Source organism: Rousettus aegyptiacus, unplaced genomic scaffold (assembly GCF_014176215.1).
Source record: "Rousettus aegyptiacus isolate mRouAeg1 unplaced genomic scaffold, mRouAeg1.p scaffold_m13_p_14, whole genome shotgun sequence".
In the NCBI taxonomy this organism is placed as follows: Eukaryota; Metazoa; Chordata; class Mammalia; order Chiroptera; family Pteropodidae; genus Rousettus; species Rousettus aegyptiacus.
The window spans coordinates 45,755,041-45,778,522 of record NW_023416289.1 but is presented as its reverse complement, the minus strand read 5'-3'; the positions used below and the strand labels follow the sequence as shown (position 1 = coordinate 45,778,522).

General features: G+C 45.1%; 1 protein-coding gene across 9 annotated transcripts; it reads left to right on the top strand.

Annotated features, from left to right (window-relative positions):
* Positions 1-148: 148 nt before the first annotated feature.
* Positions 149-22,982, top strand: SLC6A16 (solute carrier family 6 member 16). Of its 9 annotated transcripts, none has more exons than XM_016122495.2 (13): positions 8,327-8,398; positions 9,892-9,985; positions 15,058-15,147; positions 15,797-16,261; positions 16,690-16,847; positions 16,993-17,119; positions 17,294-17,469; positions 17,946-18,187; positions 19,420-19,606; positions 19,990-20,191; positions 20,301-20,460; positions 21,474-21,636; positions 21,853-22,982. In XM_016122495.2, exons 4-13 carry the CDS (start codon positions 15,853-15,855, stop codon positions 22,126-22,128), a joined length of 2,100 nt encoding a protein of 699 aa, XP_015977981.2. In that variant the 5' UTR covers positions 8,327-8,398; positions 9,892-9,985; positions 15,058-15,147; positions 15,797-15,852; the 3' UTR covers positions 22,129-22,982. The 9 variants fall into 9 exon arrangements, with proteins under 9 accessions (XP_015977983.2, XP_015977981.2, XP_015977980.2 ...); XM_016122494.2 differs by having other exon boundaries at positions 15,058-15,269; XM_016122497.2 differs by lacking the exons at positions 8,327-8,398; positions 15,058-15,147 and adding an exon at positions 149-1,705.
* Positions 22,983-23,482: the final 500 nt, after the last annotated feature.

Sequence of the window (23,482 nt, the reverse complement as noted above, 5' to 3'; positions counted from 1 at the left end):
GTCCTCCTTTCTCTGTTGATCACCCCACCCCCACCGCCTTCCGTCAATGCCCCTCTCTCAGAGTCTGCGTCCTGTTTTTGGCAACAAGTGTAGACCAGGTGCTCCCCTGTGCTGGGGCAGGGGCTGGGCACTGGGGGAAGTGAAAGCGCTGCAAGGCCCAAGTGGGAAGGTCCCTGGGAGTGAGAGGGGTGGCTGGGCAGTGCCAAAACACTCAAAGCGGAAACCAGAAACCCAGCCTCAGGCAGTACTTCCTGCCTTTGCAGTGGGGCCCTCAGAGGAGGAGGCCTGGCAGTTAGATCCCAGGTTTGCAGTACCTTATCCTTTCTAGGTTTGAGCTGGGTGGGTAGCAGCCTCTGAAGTCTCCCCTGACTCCCGCGGGATCCTCATTTTTGTCACATCTCAAATCCTCAGATTTCCAGTGGGTCAGAGATGTTTCTCCCGTCATGACATCCACCCAGGCCCTGGAAAACCAGTCCCTTTTAGAGACACAGCACCCTGTCTCTCTGCTGAGAGATCTCATCTACACTCCTTTTTAATGCTCCAAGTGCAATTTATTATTGTCATTAAAAAATCAATTCAAATTAATAATCTGTTTTTTTTTTTTATTCTGGGCTCACCCCAACTTTACTGAGGAATAATTGACAAATATAATTGTATATCTATAAAGTGTACATGATTTTACAAACAAAATATATCGCGGAATGATTATCAAACTCAAGTTAATTAACAGGTTTGTCATCTCACATAGTTAACATATATATACATATATATATATATATTTTTTACCTTTGGTGGTGTGAACACTGAAGATCTACTCTTAGCAACTTTCCAGTACTCAGTACTGTATTAACTGTAGTACCCTTTGACCTTATAGCTCCCCATTTCCAGCCCCTCTCAACCACCATTCTACTGTTACTACCAAACTTTTTTTTTAAATATTTCACATAAACGATATTTTGTCTTTGGCTAATTTCACCTAGCATATGCTCTCCAGTTTCATTTATGCAAATAGCGGGATTTCCTTCTTTTATGCTAAATAATGTTCCATTATGTGTGTATGTGCAAAGGAAAGGGGGCAGGGCGCCAAGTGGCCGGTGCATGCGAGGGCGAGGACCTCTGCACCGCCGGGGGATGCAGAGTAGGCCGCTAGGTCAGCTGGGAGACATGTGACAGAAGGTCGGCGCACGCGCAGAACTGCGTAAAAACCTGCACCTACGGCTGAGCGAGGATCTCGGAGCGAGTGGGCCTCGCGATACCTGACGCGGACTGAATTGGTCGCTAGACTTCTCACTTGAGGCTTCTTCACCCTCATTTTCGCCCTACGGAGCAGATTGAAGAGCCCAGGCCTTGAGGCTCGGGTGAGGATGCCTCGGCCTGGGAGCTCTGAAACGTTCATGGATCTGAGGTGTGAGGCTGGACGTCCCTCCTGAGGGGTAACAGGCCAATGGAGCAGAGCCTCCTGGCCACTCCGGGCTCCGTGGAGCTGAGGGATCAAACAGGCCTGAGAAGTCCCTCATGTTTTCTCCGCTAGAACACAGGAGGCTGGCTCTGGCCCTTTTTTTGCTCACTGAATCTGACTCTGAGCCAATCCCAAGGCCCGGCCTTCGCGGGACTCGGCCGCCAGCCCCACCCCGCGCCTTTGAGGACACGCCTTGGTTCAAGCGCCCAAACCGTGGACCCTGGGTCCAGCCCCATCACCCGCCTGGTAGGGACAAACAGCTATTTCCTGCGCTTTGAGAAATCTGGACACTGGCTCCTTCCTTTACTTTTTGGAAATTATCATTCCAGAGTAGGAGGTGAACGGGCCTTGCAGGGCGACCCGAGCACCCTGCCCCTCTCCCACGGCGCGAGCCGGGAAGAGCAGGTGTGGGAAATGACGATGGAGGGCCCTGCACGCTGGGCCGCCACCATGCTCTCTGCGGCCTGGGAAGAAGGGTCACCCGGGGAACCAGGGGGCTTTAGAGATGTCACAGGTGGCCAGTTTGCAGAATCTCGGTTTGCCAAAACTAATTTTTCTCACTGAGGGATCAGATTTACCGATTTATCCCAAATCCCCAAAGTTTGTTTTAAGAAATACACTATTCGAATGTGGTCAAGAAAGGTGGATGTATTTTTTGAGTATAATTTTCCTTCTTACTGGTGGAACACAGGGTCAGGGTCAGTGTTAACAACATGAATTATGAGGCATGGAAGTACTTGTTGTTTTGGGGTGTTACATTTCAGTTGCTGGCAAGATATCTGGTAATAGTGACGATTTGTGCTTCTTGGGTAAGATGCCAACTATTAGGTAAATGTTTCCAGCCTCCTCAACTTGGTTAATTTTTGAATGAATTGAATTAAAATCTGTTTTTCTATTTACTGTGCCTCTCCCCCCCCCCAAAAAAAAAGGAAAGTAAAACCCAAATGAAAGACGTCACTATGGACACTCTTTTTTATTTAAAAGATTTTTTAAATTTATTTTTAATTTTTAGTTTCATATCTTAAAAATTTTTTTTTTATTATGGCGACATCAATTAATGAAATTCTGTAAGCTTCAGTTGTACAATTCAACAGTAAGGTGTATATATATTGATTGCACTGTGTGTTCCCCAGCCATGGACAGTCTTTAGAGTTATCGCATTTGATTTTGTGTTGATCATTTCTGAGGCTCTCAGTTACTTTTTCTGTCTTTAGCTGTTGTGACATTTTCTTCTGGTGTTTCTCCTAATTCTTTGGCCATTTCTTTTCTTTTCTTTTCTTTTCTTTTCTTTTCTTTTCTTTTCTTTTCTTTTCTTTTCTTTTCTTTCTTTCTTTCTTTCTTTCTTTCTTTCTTTCTTTCTTTTCTTTCTTTCTTTCTTTCTCTGTTAACACTCTAAAATTATGGAATAGAATGTATATCCACAAACGTGCATGGAACATGTACACAGAGTTTTAAATGAATGTAAAGTTTATATCTGTGTAACTGACACCCAGATCAAGAAATAGAACATATCCGAGACTCTGGAAGATCGCCATGATCAGTTCACAATCAGGACCACCTTCCTTCCTTTTAGAGGTAACTCCTAGTCTGAGTTTTTGATAATCATTTCTTTGCTTTTCTTTATACTTGTACCATGAGTATATGTATCCCTAAACTATCCAGTTTGATTTTGCTTCTTTTTGAACTTAGAAATATGGACTAATTCTGTCGAATATTTTATATCGTGTTTCTTTTGTTTCACTGTAAGATTAATTTATATCGTTGAATGTAGCTGGAGTTCCTTGGTTTTCTTCACATATGTGTAATATTCTTTTGTTTGAATATTCTACAATTTGTTGAATCGTTGATAGAAATTTGTATTTTTCAACATCATGACAGTTGTGAGTTGTCATGGGAATATACCTAGTAGTAGAAATTGTTGGGTCAGAGGGTATGTGTGTATTTGATTTTATTACTAATACTAAGTTATTCTCCAAAGTAGATATAACAATTGACATGAGCATTAGTTGAAGATGAGACTTCTTGGTTGCTCTACACTCATCCATCCATGGTATTATTAGACTTTTCCATTTTTTCCAATCCGGTAGGTGTGCATTGGTATTTCATTGTTATTTTAATTGCCTTTCCCTGATTATTAATGAGATTGAACACTTGTCCAAATACTTACTGGCCTTTCCTTAAGCTCCTCTTAAGCTTCTTGCCTGATTTATAGGTATTCGTTATATCTTTTGTTTATTAGTTGTTATGTAGGTTGTGGATATCTTCTCTCATTCTATAGTTTTTCTTTATAGTCTCCTTTTTGGGTCTTTTGATGAAAAGGAGTTTTTTTATTTTATTTTAATGTAGGAAAATGTATCAAATTGAAAATTTATGGTTATTGCTTATTGTGTCTTTTACCAAAGTGTTATACTTCAGGGGGCACCTGGAGTAGTGTGAGATAGTGACACTCCATTTTCTTTTACTTTTTAGAACTTTATGGTTTTGCTTTTCACTTTTACTTCTTTTTTCCATCTGCTGTTGAGTTTTGCATGTTTTTCGAGGTAGGGGGTCAATTTCTTTTTTTGCTATATGAATACCCAGTTGTCCTCGTACCATATATCAAGAAGTTCTCTCTCTACTCACGAGTCTAAGGTGCATCTGTCATGTACCAAGACTCTGTCTATGCATGGGTCTGGTTTTAGGCTCTCTGTTCTGTTCCGTTAGTCTATTTGTTTGTCCCCATCTTGAGTCCCAAGAGTTAATGCTTGTTAGAGCATGTCTTCTCACTTTTTCACTTTGTTTTTATTCAGGGGTATCTTAGCTATTTTGGGGCTTTTGAGTTCCCAAGTAACATTTTGATGTCAAGGTTAAGGTGGTCTTACAAAATAAGTTGGGAGTGTTCTTTTCTGTTTTCCAGAAGAGATTTTTTAACGCTAAAATTATTTCTTAAAGGTTGGTAGAATTTGCCATGAATGAATGACATCTGGTATTAGACAGGTTTGTGTATGTGTGTGTCGTGTGTATGTGCTTGTGTGCATGAACATATGTGTTTGAAAGATTTTTGATTATAGATTTATTTTAATTAATGGTTATAGGACTTCTTGGGTTTTCTGGTCTTCCTGGGGTAGTTCTTCGGTTAACTTTTTAAAAAGTATTAGAATAGTTCATATATTTTTTCAAGTATTGGTGCATTAATGTTTGTATGCATTATTACTTCTTTAATATCTGCAGCATCTATAGTAATGTCCCTTTATTATTCCTAATTTTGGTTATTTGTGCTTTCATACCCTTCTTTGGATCAGTCTCACGAGAAGATTGTCAATTTTATTACCTATTTCAGAAAACTTCTGGACTTTGTAATCTCTGTTATATGTTCATTCTTTATTTCATTAATTTTTGGTTATTATAAATAAAGATGCTATGACAATTCTTTTTTAAAAAATGAATTATTTTTTTATGGTGACATTGGTTAACAAAATCCAATAAGTTTCAGCTGTATACTTTAACAGTAAGGCATATATATATTTACACTGTGTGTTCACCTCCCATAGTTGGATTTCTTTCTGCATGACAAGGCTTGTGGCATACGTTTTTATTTTTCTTGAGTAAATCCATAGGAGTGGAACTACCAGGTCTATCAGTTTAATAAGAAACTAAGGCTCAGAAAGTTCAGTTTCAAAAGCAGCTGCTAGACCTTTTTCATAATGGTTGGACTGTCTGCACTCCTACCAACAACGTGTGAAATTTCCAGTTACTAGACATCTTTGCCAACATTTGGTGTTAGTCTTCTTAATTTGATCAATTTTGGTAGGTAAACAGACTGGTATTATTTATCATTATACTTTTTCCTTATAATAGTTAAAAAGTTTTACACTCTTTATACACTTAGTGGTGACCTTAGAACTTAAAAAGTGCACACCTAATTTATCGAAGTTGTGATATGTTTCCTTTCCTCCCAGAAGATATAAAGAACTTAGAATATCTGAATTTTGTTTATCTTCTTCCCAATTTATATGGTATTGTTTTGATGCTTTTTATTTTACTTGTTAATCTCTCAGGACTTTATTTTTTTTTGTTTTATAAGCATTTTTTATTCAGATTTTATTACATATTTAAGATATATAACATGTATTACTGTTATTACATATATATACTTTTTTCTCTTTCTTACTCTTGCTTCTCTCTCTTTTTTTTTTTTATTATTATTTATGTCTACAGCATCTGGTCTTCCTAGGTGGTCTCCCATCCAAGTACTAAGCAGGCCCCACCCTATTTAGCTTCCAAGACATGGGGCTTGTTCAGGGTATCATGGCTGTAGACCATGGACCATGGCTCCACTGGGGCGCGAACCCCGGACCTTCTGCATGTAAAGCGGACATGCTAACCACTACACTGTGCAACCACATCCACTCTTCTCAAATCACCCATTTAGGATTACTCTCCTTCTGTTTGAAGCACATGTTTTAGAATAAATGAGGATTTATTCGTGACTGATTTTCAAAATTTTAGTCTGTTGTTAACTACCTTACCCTTTTTTAAAAAGTTTGTTAAGGTTTAAAATTCTAGATTATCATTTTTTTTTCCTTTCAAGTTGTCAGTCATCTCCTACCACTTCCGGCTTCCATTTTTGCTATTGAGAAGTCACCTTTTGTCTCCCTTTCGAAGATAATCTGTATTCTTCTTATAATCATTTTCAAGTGAGAGAGAAAACAACTTTCCCAAGGTTACAAGGCAGATTTGATATTAAATTAGTTCCTTTGATTCAAAAGCCCACTACAAATGGCACTTCCCTCTGTCTTTGAAGACCATCCCCTGTGTGGCCCGGACTCAAGCAGTGTGAGCCTCCCCGTCCAGAACCCAGGCCCTCCTCGGGAGTGGGGGCCAGACCTTTCAATCCACTCTTGGCCTAAAGACCCTATCGTCTCATTTTCTGCTCCTCGAAGACTCATTACTCCTCTGCCCTGGTTCCCTTCCCACTCTTCCCTTTCACCATCTTTCCTCTTCTGGGAGCTTAGATGTTCCGATCCCCTGTCTCATCTCTCCACAGTCAAAAGCGGTGCTTTGACAGCACTCATCATGGGGCTGCTCATAATGACTGCCCTTTGTTCATGCTCATCCTTGCCATCCCCATGTACTTTGTGTACTGCCGCATCTATGGCGTTCCCTTCAGATGCACACACTGGGGTGGGTCTGTTATATCCTCCGAATCCCAGCCCCTGAGCATGCCTTGCCAGCCATCAAAGAGCTCTGAGAGGAGGGAATCCTACAAGGTGGGTATCGAATTACAGATCAACCTGTCGTGTGACTTCCTAACTTCACATGTGGCCCAACATCACACATCCCTCACAACAGATCTAACAGGCAACTATCAATACCAGCTTGAAACTGTTGGTGTCCTTAGAAACACTCCTTTTATTCCCAAGGGTTGGGCATCATTTGGGGGGCTCTTGGGGCCGGGCCATGCAACCCTCCTCCTGGGCCCCTCTGGTTGCCAATGTCTTTGGGTTCTCCCGCCCCCTTTCTCAGTGTGTCCACATGCTCATCACATACACCGTGGGTCATGGTCCTGCTTCTCCACGGTCCGCACAGCTTCTGGGACGGAGCTGGAGGAGCGATGCTCCCAGGTAATAGCTCAGTCCCCTGGGACTGCAAGCACTGGGTGCAAGCAGCCCTGTTTTATTTTTCCTCAGATGTTTCCAGGAAGCTTCCTCTCTGAGTCTTTCATGCTTTTGAGAGCTAAGTCTCTAGCCCTGAGCTCCAGCCCTGTCCTTGGGTGGCAAGTGCAGATGCTAGATTTCCCGACTTGCTTTATCCAGGGACCCGCCTGACATCAAGACAAACCCAGGACGGTGGCTCAGCAGGATAGGGAGGGTATTAATGTGCTTGCTAATGGGACATGGGGATCCCAGCGCGGCTCTAAAAATTATTACTGAGAACAGTTTCCGAGACTGCTGTAGACTAAGCGGTCCACACAGTAAGTGACCTGCGAAGGGACAGATGGCGGTGGGGGGCTGTCGCTCGCCCTGCTTGGCCCACCAGGGCCGCGTCTCCCCTCGTCTGAGACAGGCTTTTATGGCAGGGCTCCGGCGAACGAATTTGCCTGGCGGATGAACACGGAGTGGGTCTGGCACCCGCGGGAGGGGACCAGTCAGCGGTGACGGGGTGGGGCCGTGGGCGGTGGCTGGGATTCCCATCGGCGTCCGGTGAGTGCTCAGATGCCCCCGGGCTCGCGGTTGCTACAGGGAGGCGCCTCTGCGCGCGTGTCTGTGACAGCGAGATAGCGCCATCTCTCCAACGGCCCCTTGTGGGTCCCGCGCGAGGAGAGAGCTGGGACCCGAGTCTGGACACCCGAAGTGTCACGCTCCTCGAGCGCGGGGACAGGAGAGCCGAGGGGCTGCGACCTCTGTCATCACCCGCTGGCTCCTGACCCTGCGTCCCCGCCCCCTGCAAACGCTCGTCCAGCGACCGTGCTGCGCGGCGGGGTCGGGTCGGGTAGGGCGGCGCGAGGAGGCGGTCCCCGTGTGCTCACGGCCCAGAGCCCGAGCCGGCGACCGTCTGCTTCCTGGGAGCCCAGGCGCTCACCCTCCCTTCTGCCCCTTCTGTCCCCTCTGTCCCTTCTGATCCTTCTGTCCCTTCTGGCCGCCAGCGCCGGCGCCGGGAGCAGAGCCCGCGGGAGAGGCGCCGGGCAGCGGGGCGCACTGCCGACTCGCCGGGGTGCCGCCTCCCCCACTCTAGGCTTCCCTCCTCGGCCCATCGGGTGAAGGCCCTTTGGGGGTGCCGCTTAGGGGAGGACTTTCTCTCGTGGGCACTTCTGTAGCGAGCCCCGGTCCTTGTCGTCTGGTCGGCGTCCGTGGCACCCTCGCGCGTTTTCTTCTGTGCAGCTGTTGGGATCTCTGGTCTCTGGCCGCGTTGGACAGCGGAGCCTTGCACGAGTTCCTCGCCAGACAGCAGGTGATACAGGTACTGTCATCAGGTTTCATCAGGAGACCAGGAAGAAAGAGGGGTTCGCGCAGTGAATGAATGAGGCGTAAAGAAAGCTTGACAAAGATTCTTTTCTTGTGGCTCCCGGCCTCTTTATTTTGGAAATTTTCAAACACGTACAAAAGGATAACAATGAATTATTTCGCGCTCATCACCCATCCTCAGGAATGCCTAACTTGCGACCAGTGTGCCCTTATCCCCCCTCTCCCCACCGCATGCCTCTTCAGTATTTTGAGTCACAAATTTACCATTTCATCTGTAAATATGTCAATACCTAGCTCCAAAAAAAAGTCCCTTTAAAAACACCTGACGAAATTTGTCACACTGAAAACAAATACGAGCAATCCTTTAATATCATTAAATATTCAGTCAGTATTCGGATTTTCCTGGTTGTCTCATTTTGCTTTTTTCTGGTAGCTTTTTTTAAACAGCTTTATTGAGGTATAATTCACAGACCGTCCAGTCCATCCATTTAAAATGTACAGTTCAGTTGCTTTTAGTATATCACAGACTTGTGCATCCACCATCGGCCAATTTTAGTGCATTTTCATTATCTCGGAAAGAGACCCCGCATCTCTTAGCTATCACCCCAACTTCCACAGCTCCCAGCCCCAGCCTTAGACAGCCACTAATCTACTTTTCGTACTATAGATTAGCCTATTCCGGACATTTCATGAAAATGGAATCTTACAATATGCGTAGTCCTTTGTGACTGGTTTCTTTCACAGAGCAATGCTTTCGAGCTTCATCTGTGTGTAGCATATATCAGTACTTCACCTTTTTTTATTGCTAAATAACATTCTGTTATATAGATATACCACATTGTATTTATTCATTTATCAAACGTCCCCTTGTGGACACTGGGGTTGTTTCTACTATGGGGCTTTCACTAATAATGCTGTTATGAATATCCATGTAAAAGCTTTTTGGGTAAACATGCTTCTATTTCTCTTGGCACATCCTTCAGAGTGGAATTACTTTATCATATGCTAACTCTATGTTAAACTATTTGAGGAACTGTCTCATAATTTTTTGAAAGTTTGTGTCAACATCCACATAAAATTTATGTGTTTAAAGTTGTTGCTATATCTCTTAAGAATCTTTTAATCTATACCACAGGTCTTCCTCCCTCTTTCTTCCCCTGGCAATGTATTTGTTGATAAAACTGAGTCATTTGTCCCATAGAGTTTCCAACAAACTGGAATTTGGCTGATTGCCTCCCCGTTGTGTCATTTAATGTATTCTTCTGTCCCCTGTGTTTCTTATAAATTGGTAGTTAGGTCGAGACATTAATGAGTCTTAGGTTCAATATTCTGGCAACACTACTTCATGAATGGTTTTCTGTATCAGGAGGCAAAAAAAAAATATGGGTGTTTCTATTTTTGTAATGTTAGCTGTTGATGATCATTATCTAGATCCATTAGAGATTATAAAATGGTGGTATTTTATCATTCCTTTTTTTTTTTTATTAGGTGGAATACTTCCAGCAAGAGCCATGGGAGGTTTGACTCCAACATAAGCTCTTCTGAGACCCTCGTATCCTACTCCAGAAGTCAGCCTTCTTAGGTAACATACCTACTAATGAATGTAAACTGAACTGTCTTCCATGGTGCCTACTTGACCCATGAGATATTCAGGCATTGTCATCAACACCACCCTGGTCAAGAAATACAGAACATCAGCAGAACCATGTGCCCCCTCCCCCCACTATGTCTCTCCCCTCCAGAGGTAATCACTATCCTGACTGTAAGAGAATCACTTTCTTGCTTCAACCTATGTGCATATCTCTATATAGTTTGCTTTACTTGTTTTGTAGATTATCTACCTATCTATCGTGTATCTATATAAAGCTACATTAATTAAAACAGCGAGGTAAATGTGCGACGATATACAAATGACCAATGAAACAGAATTAAAGAGTCTGGAAACCTACCCGCACATATATGGAACTAAAATAAGTAACAGATACAACTGGATATCCATATTTAAAAAAATTAATTTGGATTCACACCTCATACCTGATACAAAAAAAAAATCAACTCAAAATAGATTCAAGACTCAGGATAGATTTTTCTATTTCTATATAACAAAACCACTGGGATTTTGACAGGGTTTGCATTGTACCTGTAGATCACTTTGGATAGTATTGACATCTAACAATATTAAGTCTTCCAATTCATGAACATAGGGTGTGTTTTCATTTATGTCTTAATTTCTTTCAACAGTATTTTATAGTTTTCATTGTATAAGTCTTTCACCTCCGTGGTTAATTCCTAAGTATTTTGTTCTTTTTGAATGTTACTATAAATGGAATTAGTTTTGTCATTTTCTTTTCAGATCATTCATTGCTAGTGTATAGAAATGCAACTGGTTTTTTCATGTTGATTTTGTATCCTGCTCCTTTGCTGAATCCATTTATTAGTTCAAACAGTTTTTTTTTTTTTTTTTGGTAGAGTCTTTAGGGTTTTCTACATGTAAGATTATGTCACCTATGAACAGAGATAATTTTGCTTCTTCCTTTACAATTTGGATACTCTTTGTTTCTTTCTTTTGCCCAATTGCTTTGGCCAAATTTCCAGTCCTGTGTTGACTAGACGTGGGGAAAGCAGGCATCCTTGACTTGTTCCTCATATTAGAGGGGAAGCCTTCAGTCTTTCATCACTGAGTATGGTGCTTGCTGTGGGTTTTCACAGTTGGCTTTTATCATGTTGAGGTAGTTTCCTTCTATTCCTACTTTGCTGAATGTTTTTATCATGAAAGTGTTGTATTTTGTCAAGTGCTTTTTATGCATCTGTCGAGACGACCATGATTTGAATACTTCTTTCTGTTAACGTGGTGCATTATGTTGGTCGATTTTCATTTGTTGAATCATCCTGCGTTCCAGGAATAAATCCCACACTGTCATGGTGTATTATCTTTTTAATATGCTACCGAATTCATTTTGCCAGTATTTTGTGGAGGGTGTTTGCATCTGTGTTCATCGAGGATATTGGTCTGTAGTTTTCTTTCCTTACAGTATTTTAGTCTGGCTTCGGTATCAGGTTGGCTTCATAAAATAAGTTGAGAAGTGTTTCCTCCTCTTCAGTTTTTGGGAAAAGTTTGAAGAGGATGGATATTAATCTTAATTTCAATGTTCGGTGAAGCCATCAGGCCCAGGGCTTTTCTTTGTTGGGATATTTTAAAAGTACTAATTCAGTCTCCTGACTAGTTATGTCTAGTCGGATTCTCTGTTTGCGATTTAGTCTTGGTAGATTTTGTGGATCTAGGAATTTGTCCATTTCATCTAGATTATCCAGTTTGTTGATGTACAATTGTTTATGCTACTCTCTTGTAATCCTTTTTATTTCCATAAAACATGTAGCAATGTTCCGACTTTCATTTCTGATTTCAGTAATACGAGTCTTCTCTCTATTATTTCTTTGCCCATCTAGCTAAAGTTTTGTCACTTTTTATCTTTTCTAAGAACTAGATTGGGGCTTCATTGATTTTCTCTATTCTTTTTACATTCTCCATTTATCTCCGCTCTAATTTTGTCAATAATAGTTTAATAAAGCTGGAAAAATATCTTCATTTAAAAGTAATAAAGTCTTTGTCTAATAATTTCATCATCTGGGTCATCTCAGGGTTGACATCGATTGATTCTTTTCCATTGGGGAATAGATTTTTTTTCGAGTGATGAGTATTATGTTGTGAAACTCGGGATCCTGTTAATATTCTCAGGAGAATGTTGAATTTTGTTTGCTTATTTGTTTTAGCAGGTAACAACCTGGTTAGGTTCAGATGGCAAGTTTTGCCATATCGTCTATGGGTGCTGGTTTCGATATTAGTTCAGTTTTCTGGCCTTGGCTATGTTATCTGGGTTAGTGCGTGCCAGCCTGTCTGTGACTTGGGCAGTGGTCTGTAAATTGTTCAGTTTTCAAAGCCTCACTGTGCTTCTTTGCTTATACAGTTCAGAGGTGAGCCTTTGAGGAGAAGGGAACTGCAGCATTCCCCACCTCACAGGAACCCCGTTTCCTGGTCCTCTGGAAAACAGGGGCTTTCTCTTGGAGCTTTTGCTTTTAGTGCATCGTGCACAGTTCCATAATTTGGCTTATTCTTGGATTAAGACACAAAGGAAGAAAAAAGATATACGTAATTCATTCCCCCATTGTAAGTCACTATTCGGGTTTTAACTTATATCCCTAGACTGACCACTGTTGTTTACTGTTCAAAGTCCTTGGGCAGCTGCTTTTTTGTATTATATCCAGAGATTTTAAGCTGTCATCAGTGGGAGAGAGTGGCTGTTCTTTCATTGGCTTATTCCAAATTGGCTAGCAACAGAAGACTAGCAGCAGTCTCTTCATTATTTTCGGCCCTTTGTTTTTCTATAGAAATTGTAAAATCTCATCAGCTTTCATGAAAAATTATGTTGAGATTTTGATTGGAATTTCATGGACTCTATAAATCAATTTGGGGAAGAAATTCCATCTTTACAGTATTAAATATTTATATCCACGAACATGTGCTATTTCTGCATTCATTTAGGTCTGTTTTAACGTTATTTAGGTTTATTTCTTGATGCCATATAGTTTTTATTGCTATTGGAAGTACTATCTTTTTAAAAATCCACTTTATGTTTAATATTACTGAATAGAAATTCAGAGTTTGATAAACTTTTATTGAAGTATCACATCTTAAAGTATGAACAAATCATAATTAGGGCTAGACACATGATCATAATGTGAGCATACCATCCCAGCTTCTGACACTATGAATTTGTTTTGCGTATTCTTGAACTGCATATAAATGGAATTATATTGTATATTCTCTTCAGGGTCTGGAATATTTCATTCAGAATAATATTTTTGAGATTCATCCAGATGTTTGTGCGTATCAGTAATTCACTCTTTTATTGTCGTATACTCATGATATGAATATGCTACCACTTATACATTCTGTTGATGGATATGTGGGTTGTTCCCAGGTTTTGGCAATTATGAAGAGTGCAGCTATTAGCATTCTTGGAGTTGTTTTTGGTGTACTTATGTATTATGAAAAATGTTTAAGCATACAGGAAAATTGAAAGATTTATACAGTGACCATACATATGCCCATCAACCTGGATTCTACCATTAGCAATTTATTGTACATGATTCATCGCCTATATATTCATTGTTCTCATTGTGGTTTTAATTTACAGTTTCTTGTTGACCAGTGAAGTTGAACATTGAGTACCTTTTCATGTGTTTATTGAACATTTGTATATCTTCTTTAGTAATATACCGGCTCAAACTTTCTTTTCCCTCTCCTCCACTTAAGTCATTGGCTTTTTCTTACTTACACATAAGTATTTCTTTTTATAAATATTTTTTTGGGGAAACGAAGCCCTTTTTCTGATTAAATATTTTATTAGTTTCTTACTTTTGCTCTACGAAAAAAATGCAAACTTAGTGGCTTAAAACAACACGAATTTATTATCTGACACTTCTGGAGGTCACAGATCTGAAATCAGTTTCTCTGGCCAAAAAGCAAGGTGTCAGCAGGGCTGCGTTTCTTACGCAGGATCCAGGGGAGAATCCACCTCCTGGCCTTCCAGCTACTGGGCACCGTTCCTTGAATCATGGCCCCTTCCTCCACAGTCAGACACCCCAGCTTCTGCTTCTGCCATCCCATTGCCTTCTCTGATTCTGACTTTCCTGCCTCCCTCTTTCCCTTATAAGGGCCCTGTAATTACATGGGTCCAGGATTATAGATAATCCAGGATAATCTCCCTATTTCAAGACCCATAATTTAACTGCACTGAAAAGTCACTTTTGCTGTGTAAGGCGACATAGTCACAGGTTCTAGGGGCTAGGGCGTGAATATCTTGGAGGAGGGCATTATTTTACCATGTGTGTTCCAAATATCTTCCACCATTCTATGGCTCGTCTGTTTACTCAATGGTAACTTCAATTGACAGAAGTTCTAGTTTTAGTCCAATATGCCAAACTTTCCTTTTTATTATTATTTTTAAATTAAATTTATTGGAGTGACATTAGTTAATAAAATTATGTAGGTTTCAAGTGTACGATCCAGTTATACATTATCTGTATATTGCATTGTATGTTCACCACCCGAAGTCAGATCTCATTCTGTCACCTAATATTTGACTCCCTTTACCTTTACTTACCCCCCCCCCTTTAACTCTGGTAACCATTAATCTGTAATACAATTGATTTTGTATATTGCTCTTGTACCTTGAAATCCTATTGAACTTGTTTATCAGTCCTAATAGATTTTTAGTGGATTTCTTAGGATTTCTATATGCACAGTGTGTTATCTGGCAATAGAGGTGTTTTACTTCTCCAATTCATATATCAATACCTTTTATTTCTTTTCCTTGTCTGCTCCCCGCTGGCTAGAACCTCTAGTGTAATCTAAATGGCAGTGGCGAGAGAGGCGTTTTTGTCTTGTTCCTGTACTTAGGCTTTTTGATCGGTGCTTCTCATGTCCTACTTAAGAAATCTGTGCCTACCCCTAGGCCATGCAGCTCTCCCAGGGTTTTCATCTAGAAATGTTATTGTTTTCCCTTTTACACTTAGAACTAGAATTTGCTCCGAATAGGTTTTTTGTTTAATGTGTAGCATTGGGGCAGCCAAGGTTCATTTATTTCTCTGTAGACACCCAAGCGCCCTAGGAACTGCTCGTCACTTATTGAAGAGAATGTCCTTTCTCTGTAGCTTCGCGGTGCTGTCTCTGCTGTAAATCAGGTATCCGCGTGCGTGAATGTGCTTCTGAGCTCACCCAGTGGTGTTCGGAGAACTTCCTGTGACCGTGGAAGTGTTCCTTCCCTGCCTTTCGATACGGTAGCCATGTGGCTGCTGAGCACTCGGTATGTGGCCAGTGTGACTGAGGAGCCAACTATTAACATTATTTAATTTTAATTCATTTAAATGTAACTCCCCATATGTGGCTAGTAGCGACCAGACTGGCCAGTGCAGCACATTGCGTCATTGGCCTGTTTGTGCCATAGGTCCTGGAGCCGAAACTGTGCTCCCTTAATTACCACAGCTTCGTGATTAGTCTTCACAGTTTGTTTGTTCTTCCCCATCAAGACTGTATTGACCATTCCAGGCCTTTGGGTTTTCATGTACATTTTAGAATTAGCTTGTCAGTTGCCACAGAAATCCTGCTGTGAGTTCAGTAGGAATTACATTGAATCAATAGACCGAACTGGGGAGAAGTGACATTGTTACACTATTGAGCCTTTTCCAGGTGGAGACTGTCTTCTTACCCACGTGACGATGAAAGGCTGGGATCCTCAGTGGAGCAGTACTGGGGAGGCCTTGGGGCTTCTCGTGGGATTAGCCTCGTCTTTCCTTAGCTCATGCACCGTCTGCTGTTCTTGATGTCCTCAAGATAAAGACGGAAGGCGGTCCCACCCCTGTAGAAGCTGGAAGTAGCGCTCCCCTGGGATGATGAGCAGGAGGGACAGCGCGGAGGGACAGCCGCAGGCTGAGCAGGATGAGCAGAATGAGCAGGATGAGCAGAATGAGCTTTCCTGGACGGCGGGGCCGTTGGATTCCGTATCTGTGACCGCTGCCACCAGCTTGGCTCTCCAGTCAGCAAGGTCCAAGTCGTCGCTTTCCGAGAAATCGACTGAGAATGAGCAGAAGTATGACAATGTGTCGTCACACGTTTGGTCTGATGCAGACTATGACTCAATGTTGGAGACCATAGAAAAAGTAGAGTCAGCGGGGGAGATCCCCAATAACCGGCCGTCCTGGGCCAATAAGACTGAGTACCTCCTGGCCCAGGTGGGCTTCTCCGTGGGGTTGAGCACCGTCTGGCGCTTTCCTTATCTGTGTTTTCACAACGGAGGCGGTGAGCCTGGGGACCAGGAACCTCGGGCCCACTGGAGGGGTGGAAGAGCCACAGGCTTGTCCCGGCTGCTCCCTGCTCTCTGAGCTACATGGGAGCTGAGAATTTGAGGTCTTAATGTGGCAGGAGCCAAGTATATGAACATTGAGGACCTTGGGAGGGGGGGATCGGGATATCCCAATACTTGGGTTCGTGAGGATGGTGGGGCTGGAGGTCAGGGGCAGGGGCGGGACTGGAAACTGTGTCTTCTGGGAACTGGGGGCCGGGGAACTGGTCACCAGGACCATGAGTGATGTGGAAACAGCTCAGGCCTGATGCCTGCAGCCCTGAGGGAGGTCACTGGTGGGAGGCATGTTCTCCTGGACCCCCGGAAAAGTCCAGCCCTGAGGAGCCAGACGGTTCTCAGAGCCCTGCTCGACTCCCCCACACAGGGAGTTTTCTCATCATCTACGTCTTCCTGATGTTCCTGGTCGGGGTTCCCCTCCTCTTGCTGGAGATGGCGGCTGGTCAGAGGATGCGCCAGGGCAGCATCGGTGTCTGGAAGATTGTCAGCCCCTGGCTTGGCGGGGTGGGGTACACCAGCTTCCTGGTGAGGAGCCGGGGCCTGCCCTTCACCCCGTCCTGGCGCAGGGCCCGGGATTTCACTTCCGGGCGTCAGGTCCCTTCACTGCCCCACTCCTCTGCCGAACCCCCTCCTTTCCGCCCCTGCCTCCAGAATCCCTCACGGCCCCTAGGTGTGCTTCATCGTGGGCTTGTACTACAGCGTGCTCATGACGTGGAGCCTCTTCTACTTGACTCAGTCCCTCCAGTCCCCGCTGCCTTGGGCGCTGTGCCCCCTCCTGGAGAACTCCAGTCAGTTTGGTGAGGAGCAAGGGGAGGAGGCCAGTGGGAGGGCTGAGAAGAGGACAAAATGAAGGAGGAGGGTCATCCAGAGATCGGCAGAGCAGGCCGATGGTGATGCGGGAGGGGATGGGGGCGGAGGGGAGAAGGGGAGGCAGCGGTCTTGCAGTGCCCTCCACGGCTGGTCCACCTCAGATCCAGAATGTGTGCGGACAATACCCACTGTATACTTCTGGTACCGACACGTGTTGAACGCCTCGGACAAAGTCGAGATAGGTGGGCTGCCAGTCACGCATCTTAGTGTCTGTCTCTTCGTGACCTGGTTAATTACCTGCATCTCCATGATCAAAGGGCTCAAGTCCTCTGGGAAGGTGAGCCACCCTCTAACTTACTAGTCTGATGGACTCCCTTCTATCTGAGACCCCAGTATTCTCCCGACTTGGTTCCTGTAGTTCTCCAACTTCCTTTAATCTGACCTCTGATTCCCAGTAGCCTGTGACCCTATGATCCCAGCTTCCGCCTTTTCTAAATTTTATTTCTGAATCATACTTCCTACTCAGATGCTGTATGTCTCAGTATTCCTTCCCTACATCATCTTTTTCTTTCTTCTTATCCGGAGTCTCATGCTGAAAGGCGCAGGGTTTGGTCTCAAGCATATTTTGTCTGCCAAGGTGAGGTGTCCTCCCCCCTTAAGCTTCTTATCCAAACGGGGCGTCGGGACAGTGCGGTTGTCAGTCTGGCAGAGGCCCTCCTGCACCCTCTCTTAGCTCCTTCTTCTCGTCTTCCGCCTCCGTCGTGGTCTGCCTGTCCTCCCTTCACATCCAGTTTGCACGGTGCTTCTCCCCAGGTGTCGGCCCTGTACTCCTTGCAAGTGTGGCGCCGGACGGGGAACCAGCTGTTTCTGTCCCTGGGCTCCGGCTTCGGCAGCTTCACTGCGATCAGCTCGTACATCCCTCGGTCCAACAACTGTGTGGTGGACGCCTTCATCGTGGCCCTTTTCAACTTGCTCACCTCAGTGACTGCCGTGGTGTTTGTGTTTGCCATAATGGGTCACTACGCCACAAAGAACTTTGAAAAGTGTTACTTCAAGTGAGCCCAATCTTTCGTACGGAAGCACAGAACTCCAGTCTAGGACCCTATCCTTCAGGGACGCTGGCTCAGTCTTTATGGGTCTCTCCACTCGGAGCGTCCCAAACCTTAGGAACGTCTCTGTCTCCAACCGTCTCTTCCAGAGCTGCCTTTCTAAACCAGGAAAACCTCAAACTCGGAGGTTTTCAAAAGTGTGTTTGCCCCATTCTTAACTGGGACTGCCACGGAAAAATTTGGGGAGGCCTTCAGCTGAACCATTAGACAAAAATGGGGCCTGTGGCACCAGAGCCCCAGTAGCCTGGTCCCTATTTTATTCTCCGTGGTATTAATCTCAAAAATACTTATCAGACATTTATTTATAAAATGTCTCCTATCTACCAACCCCCGTGCTGGGTTCTGGAAACGTAGCCAGTGGTGAGTCAGACCAGCGTCCCTGCCCTCAGGAAGAGCACAATCTTTCGAAGAAGCAGATGCTAAACAGGGAATCACAAGCTAAATCATAACTGATAGTGGAAATGATGAGGAGACATGGAGGGGGAAGCTGCTGACTTTCTGGGGCAATCAAGGAAGGCTTCCTAACGGAGGCAATCCAGAGCCAAGTGTGTCTCCTGGCAGGCACCACTGCTAGTATGCTTTCGAATATTTCCTATTCACAGACCTATATATAAAAGAACATACTGTTTTTTAAAAAGTTGGATCAGACCATACTATTTTGGTGCAACTAACTGATTTAACCTTATGAAAGCAGATCTTGAACGGCTCTCCATCGCAGTAGATAGACTTCACTAAGCTGAGTGAGAATTTGTAGGCATTTGCCGTATAGAGCGTGGGTGTGGCGGTAGAATTGGGGTATGGCGAGTAGGGGTAGAGTGGGGAGGTTCTGGATGGAGGAACCATCAGGTACTAAGGATACTGAGGAGAGAGAGCATGGCAAGTTGAATATGGCTGAAGTGTAGAATGTGGAGAGACTTGGGAGTTAGGAGTTTGGGGCCAGCAGGCCAAGAAAGCTGAGGAGCTTAAATGTTACCCCAAGACCATCCAGTGGCAGGTGGGGGTCCTAAATCCCACAACGATACTGTAGGACAGATCCCCCCATCCTTTCGGCCTCACACCAGCACCTTTGCTGCCATGGAGAGGGCGTCAGGCCCCAGACACCCTCATCTAGAACATCGGAGAGGAGGAGTTACCTTAAAGGCCCGAATGGTTCTGTGTCATTCCATCCCTGTCCCCAGGAATGCTGAGGAGGTGAGGAATCTGGTGGTCGCTGGAGTGCTGCCCCCCGAGGCCAGCTTCCCAGAGAGTCTGTACCAGGACATAAGCGCCACCTACTCTGCGTGGGTCAGCAGCCTCCCCGAAGACATCAGAAATGTGCTCCTGACCTATCTGACCAACTGCAGCTTAAACGAGGAGCTGAAGGAGGTGGGTCTGGGCTGGGCATGGGGCCCCAGAGTTCTGCCGCAGGCCCCCAGAGCACCAGAAGCTGCAGCTCCCCTGAGGCTTCTGTAGGGTCCGGAAGGGCAATTCTCAGCAGCACCCTGGACCACTAAGATGAGGCTTGCTGTCTTCCATGACGAGCCACCGTGGCCCCTGGGGCACCACGCACTATAGTCCACATGAGCCTGTGTGCCCCGACCAGAAGCACTGCCAGCTGTGGGAGGAGGCAGTCCTCAGGCCTCCGGCAGGAGGAGGCAAGTGGCACCCGTCGCTGGTGCTGCAGGCAGCTTCCTAGGGGGTGGGGCTGGAGGGCTGGAGGCGGGACTCTATACGGTGACCTCTGAGCCCTACCCTTCCTTCGCTTCCAGGTGATGGAGGGCCCAGGTGTGGCCCTTGTGGCATTCACTGACATCGTCTCTGTGTTTAAGAGACCCGCCTTCTGGGCCATCATCATCTTTGTGTTTCTGGTGACCTTGGGGCTGAGCACCTTGATGGGGATTGTGCAGGGCATCATCACCCCTCTCCAGGACAGTTTCTCCTCCCTTAGGAAACACACCAAGCTGCTCACAGGTATTCTCACCTGCGACCCCAATCCTCCACCGTTCAGCTCAATCCCGTCAGGATGCATGCAGCCCAGTGTGAATTCTGACCTTGACCCAAATCCAATGCTTTCCTCCAGTGAGCATCTGTGCGTTCATGTTCCTGAGCAGCCTGGTTTTCGTGGGGCCCTCCGGCAGCTACTACGTGAACCTGCTGGATGACTACTGGGCGTCTGTGCCCCTCTTCTGTGTTCTCATCATGGAGAACATAGCCATTGTCTGGATCTATGGGGCCAGGAGGTGATGTAACAAGCCCGGATCTCCTGCCATGCACCCACACAGCTAATCCCAGGAGAGTGTAGGCCCCTCCTGGAGAAAATCGATGTAAAAAGGGAAAGTGGTTAGCAATCTATATCAGGTCCTAGGGCTCCTGAGTCCTACTTTTGAGCAGGGTAGTGTGGACACCTGAGACAAGCAGTCCCTCGCTCCTCACAGTGTGTCCTGTGGACCAGCGGCACTGGCTGGAAGCTTGTTAGAAATGCAGACCCTTGGGCCCACCCCTCAGACTGGCGAGTCGGTCTCTGCATTTTCACACAAGCCCAAGCAATTTGGATGCACACTAACATTCGAGGAGCACTGTGTAACCCAGGGGTGGCAGCGTTTCCAGGCGACAGCAGTTCTTGGCATCAGTTCATTCATTCGTACACTCGCTCACTCTCAGATATTTCCTAGGGTCTCCCCTGTGCCAGGCAGGCCTCGCGGTCAATACTTGGGATGCTGGGATAATTCGTATTTAGTTTCTGCTCCCAGAGTTCAAAGAGGAAGACCTGTGTGAGCACATCTGTGGGCAGGGTGGTGAGTCTGATGCAGGTGGCCTGGGGCACTGCAGGAACACACGGTTATTAAAGAGAAGTGAGGAGTCAGGCACGGAGGGCGTGTGTAACCTGAATCAGACAGGTGAAGGGGAGTTCATCAAGGGGGAGAGAAGGGCATTCTGGGCAGAAGGACCCCAACGTGTGTATGCATGGGGGTAAGGATGGGGCCCCAAAGAAAGCTGGGTGTATGGGCTGAGAGGAACTGCGCTCGGGACCTTGGCTTTCATCCTGAGAGGTAAGGCAAGAAGGCATGTTTAATTTTTTTTAAATCCTGGGGCTGGGACAAAAATTAGTCTGCAAAGGGGTGGATCAGAGGCAAGAAGACTGGTTGTGGAGATGAACAGAAAGGCCTAAGGAATGTTAAGGGCTGACACGTGCCCCCCAAGGCTGCGTGAGGCCCTGACGGCCCTCCCAAAGTCTCGCGGCCCTGTCTCCCAGGTTTCTCGCAGACATCATCATCATATTTGGCCGCCCCATCCCTCCCATCTATCGTTGGCTGTGGTGCTACGCATCTCCATTTGTGCTGGTAGTCCTGTTTCTCAGCACCCTGATTCATCTGTATCTGAATCCTATCAGCTACATAGCCTGGAACTCAAGCATTGTGAGCCTCCCGTGGCAGACCCCAGACCCCCCTAGGGCACGGAGATGAGACTCTTCAATCTGTGCTTGCCTCTAGGACTCCGTCATCTTGTTCCCCGCTTCCCTGGGAGTTGTCTATCCTCTTGGCTGGGTGGTCTCCTGCCCCCACCCTCTGCATTCCACTTCGGAGAACTCAGGCATTCTAACCGGCGCTCCCCGCCCTCCCCTTCCTTCACAGTCCAACGAGGTGGACCAGAGTTACCCATCCTGGATGAAGATCCTGCTCATAGTCCTCATCGTCGTCACCATCTTGCCCATCCCTGCCTACTTCTTGTACACCCTCTATACAGTGTATTTCTCAGCCTCCAAGACCCACAGTAGGACTACAGTTACCTTTGAACCCGAAGCTAAAGGGGACATACTGGGGTCCCGTCCGCGGCTTCACAGCAGGCAGGGCCTAAAGAAGATGAGTAAAATAGATAAAAAGCTGGGGGGAAATCTTCCCGCCATGTGAGTTATTTCTCTTGGAAATAAAGACCTGGTCCATTTGGTATGACATCACTTCCTTTCCATGGCGGAACCGCCTCGCTGGCCACTTGGCATTAGAAGACGGAAATGGAGCAGCTGCTGATGTAACTGGACCCAGAGGTCTTTTGTTTTTCTGGATTGGGAAGGTTTCTCTGGCCTGGTGGAGAGGGACGGAGCACCCACCCCCTGCGTCTTCAGCGCTTTTCCCCAGCAGAGCCGTAATAACGTGTCCTTTGACCTCCAGAGTTTGTCTGACGATGCTGGCTGCTGACCTGCTTCTCCTAGGCGACCTTTCTCTTGGAGCTGGTTTGTGTAAGGTCTAGTCCCTGTGAAACTAGGGCCAAAACAGTGCCAAAATGGCGATTTATTTAACAGTTAAGTGAAAATTTTACTTTTCTTATAAAAAAAGTGTCCAACTCCCAGTTATACCTTCCATGACTCTGTTCAGCTCACAAGCTCAAATCCCAGGTCCTCTCCACCCAGGGCTTCCTGTAAGAAAATAGGGCCGGACAGAGATGATTTACTCAGAAAACAGTGGGTTCGCTGACTACGGCAAAGTGGGTAACTCAAAGTACTTGGTAGCTTGAAACTTGACACAACATCGAATGTTTTTACTAACGTGTTCTAGGAGCCTGGAGGAAGGGTATTAGGCAGGGGATAAGGGGGAGAGTAGAGGGTGAGTGTGAAGATTGAAGAAGACCCAAGGAGGACTTCGTCTGGGGCAACATGACAATGAAACAGGACAAACAAAATGCACCATCATTATAAGACACCGAAGAATATAAAGTAAAAACTATTTTAAGAATCCTCTTTAAATGCATAGATGAGCTTAGAAAAAATTAAGGGAAATCTTTTAAGAGGCTAAAAATTAAGCCTAAGTTATGCATATATATATATATATATATATATATATATATATATATATATTTCCCCCTCCCCCTGCCCATCAAAACTGCCTGGAACTCAATGAAACCTTTAAATTTTGTGGGGAAAAAAAGACTTTTCTTTACTGGGGGACATTATCTTCTACTAATTTACTATTGCTTCTCCTCCATCTCGTCCCTTTACGTGGGGACCACAGTTATTTGTATGTCAGTCTTTTTATTTTTCTAGCTTCATTGAGATATAATTGACATATAACAATGTGTGGGTTTAAGGTGTTCAGTGCAATGGTTCGATGCACATACCTATTGCAAAATGACAGTGACAGCGTTAGTTCACACCTTCATCGCCTCATATAATCACCTTTTTATGTGTGCGTGCTGAGAGCATTTAAAATCTCTCTCATCAACTTTCAGATATGTAATATAGTATTAACTAGAGCTGCCATGCTGCACACC

Coding starts and splice junctions, on each gene's coding strand:
- SLC6A16 (XM_016122497.2), top strand. CDS start 15,853: ATGATGAGCAGGAGGGACAGCGCGGAGGGACAGCCGCAGGCTGAGCAG. Junction 16,262..16,689: donor GTGTTTTCACAACGGAGGCG/GTGAGCCTGGGG, acceptor TCCCCCACACAG/GGAGTTTTCTCATCATCTAC. Junction 19,607..19,989: donor TAAACGAGGAGCTGAAGGAG/GTGGGTCTGGGC, acceptor CTTCGCTTCCAG/GTGATGGAGGGCCCAGGTGT.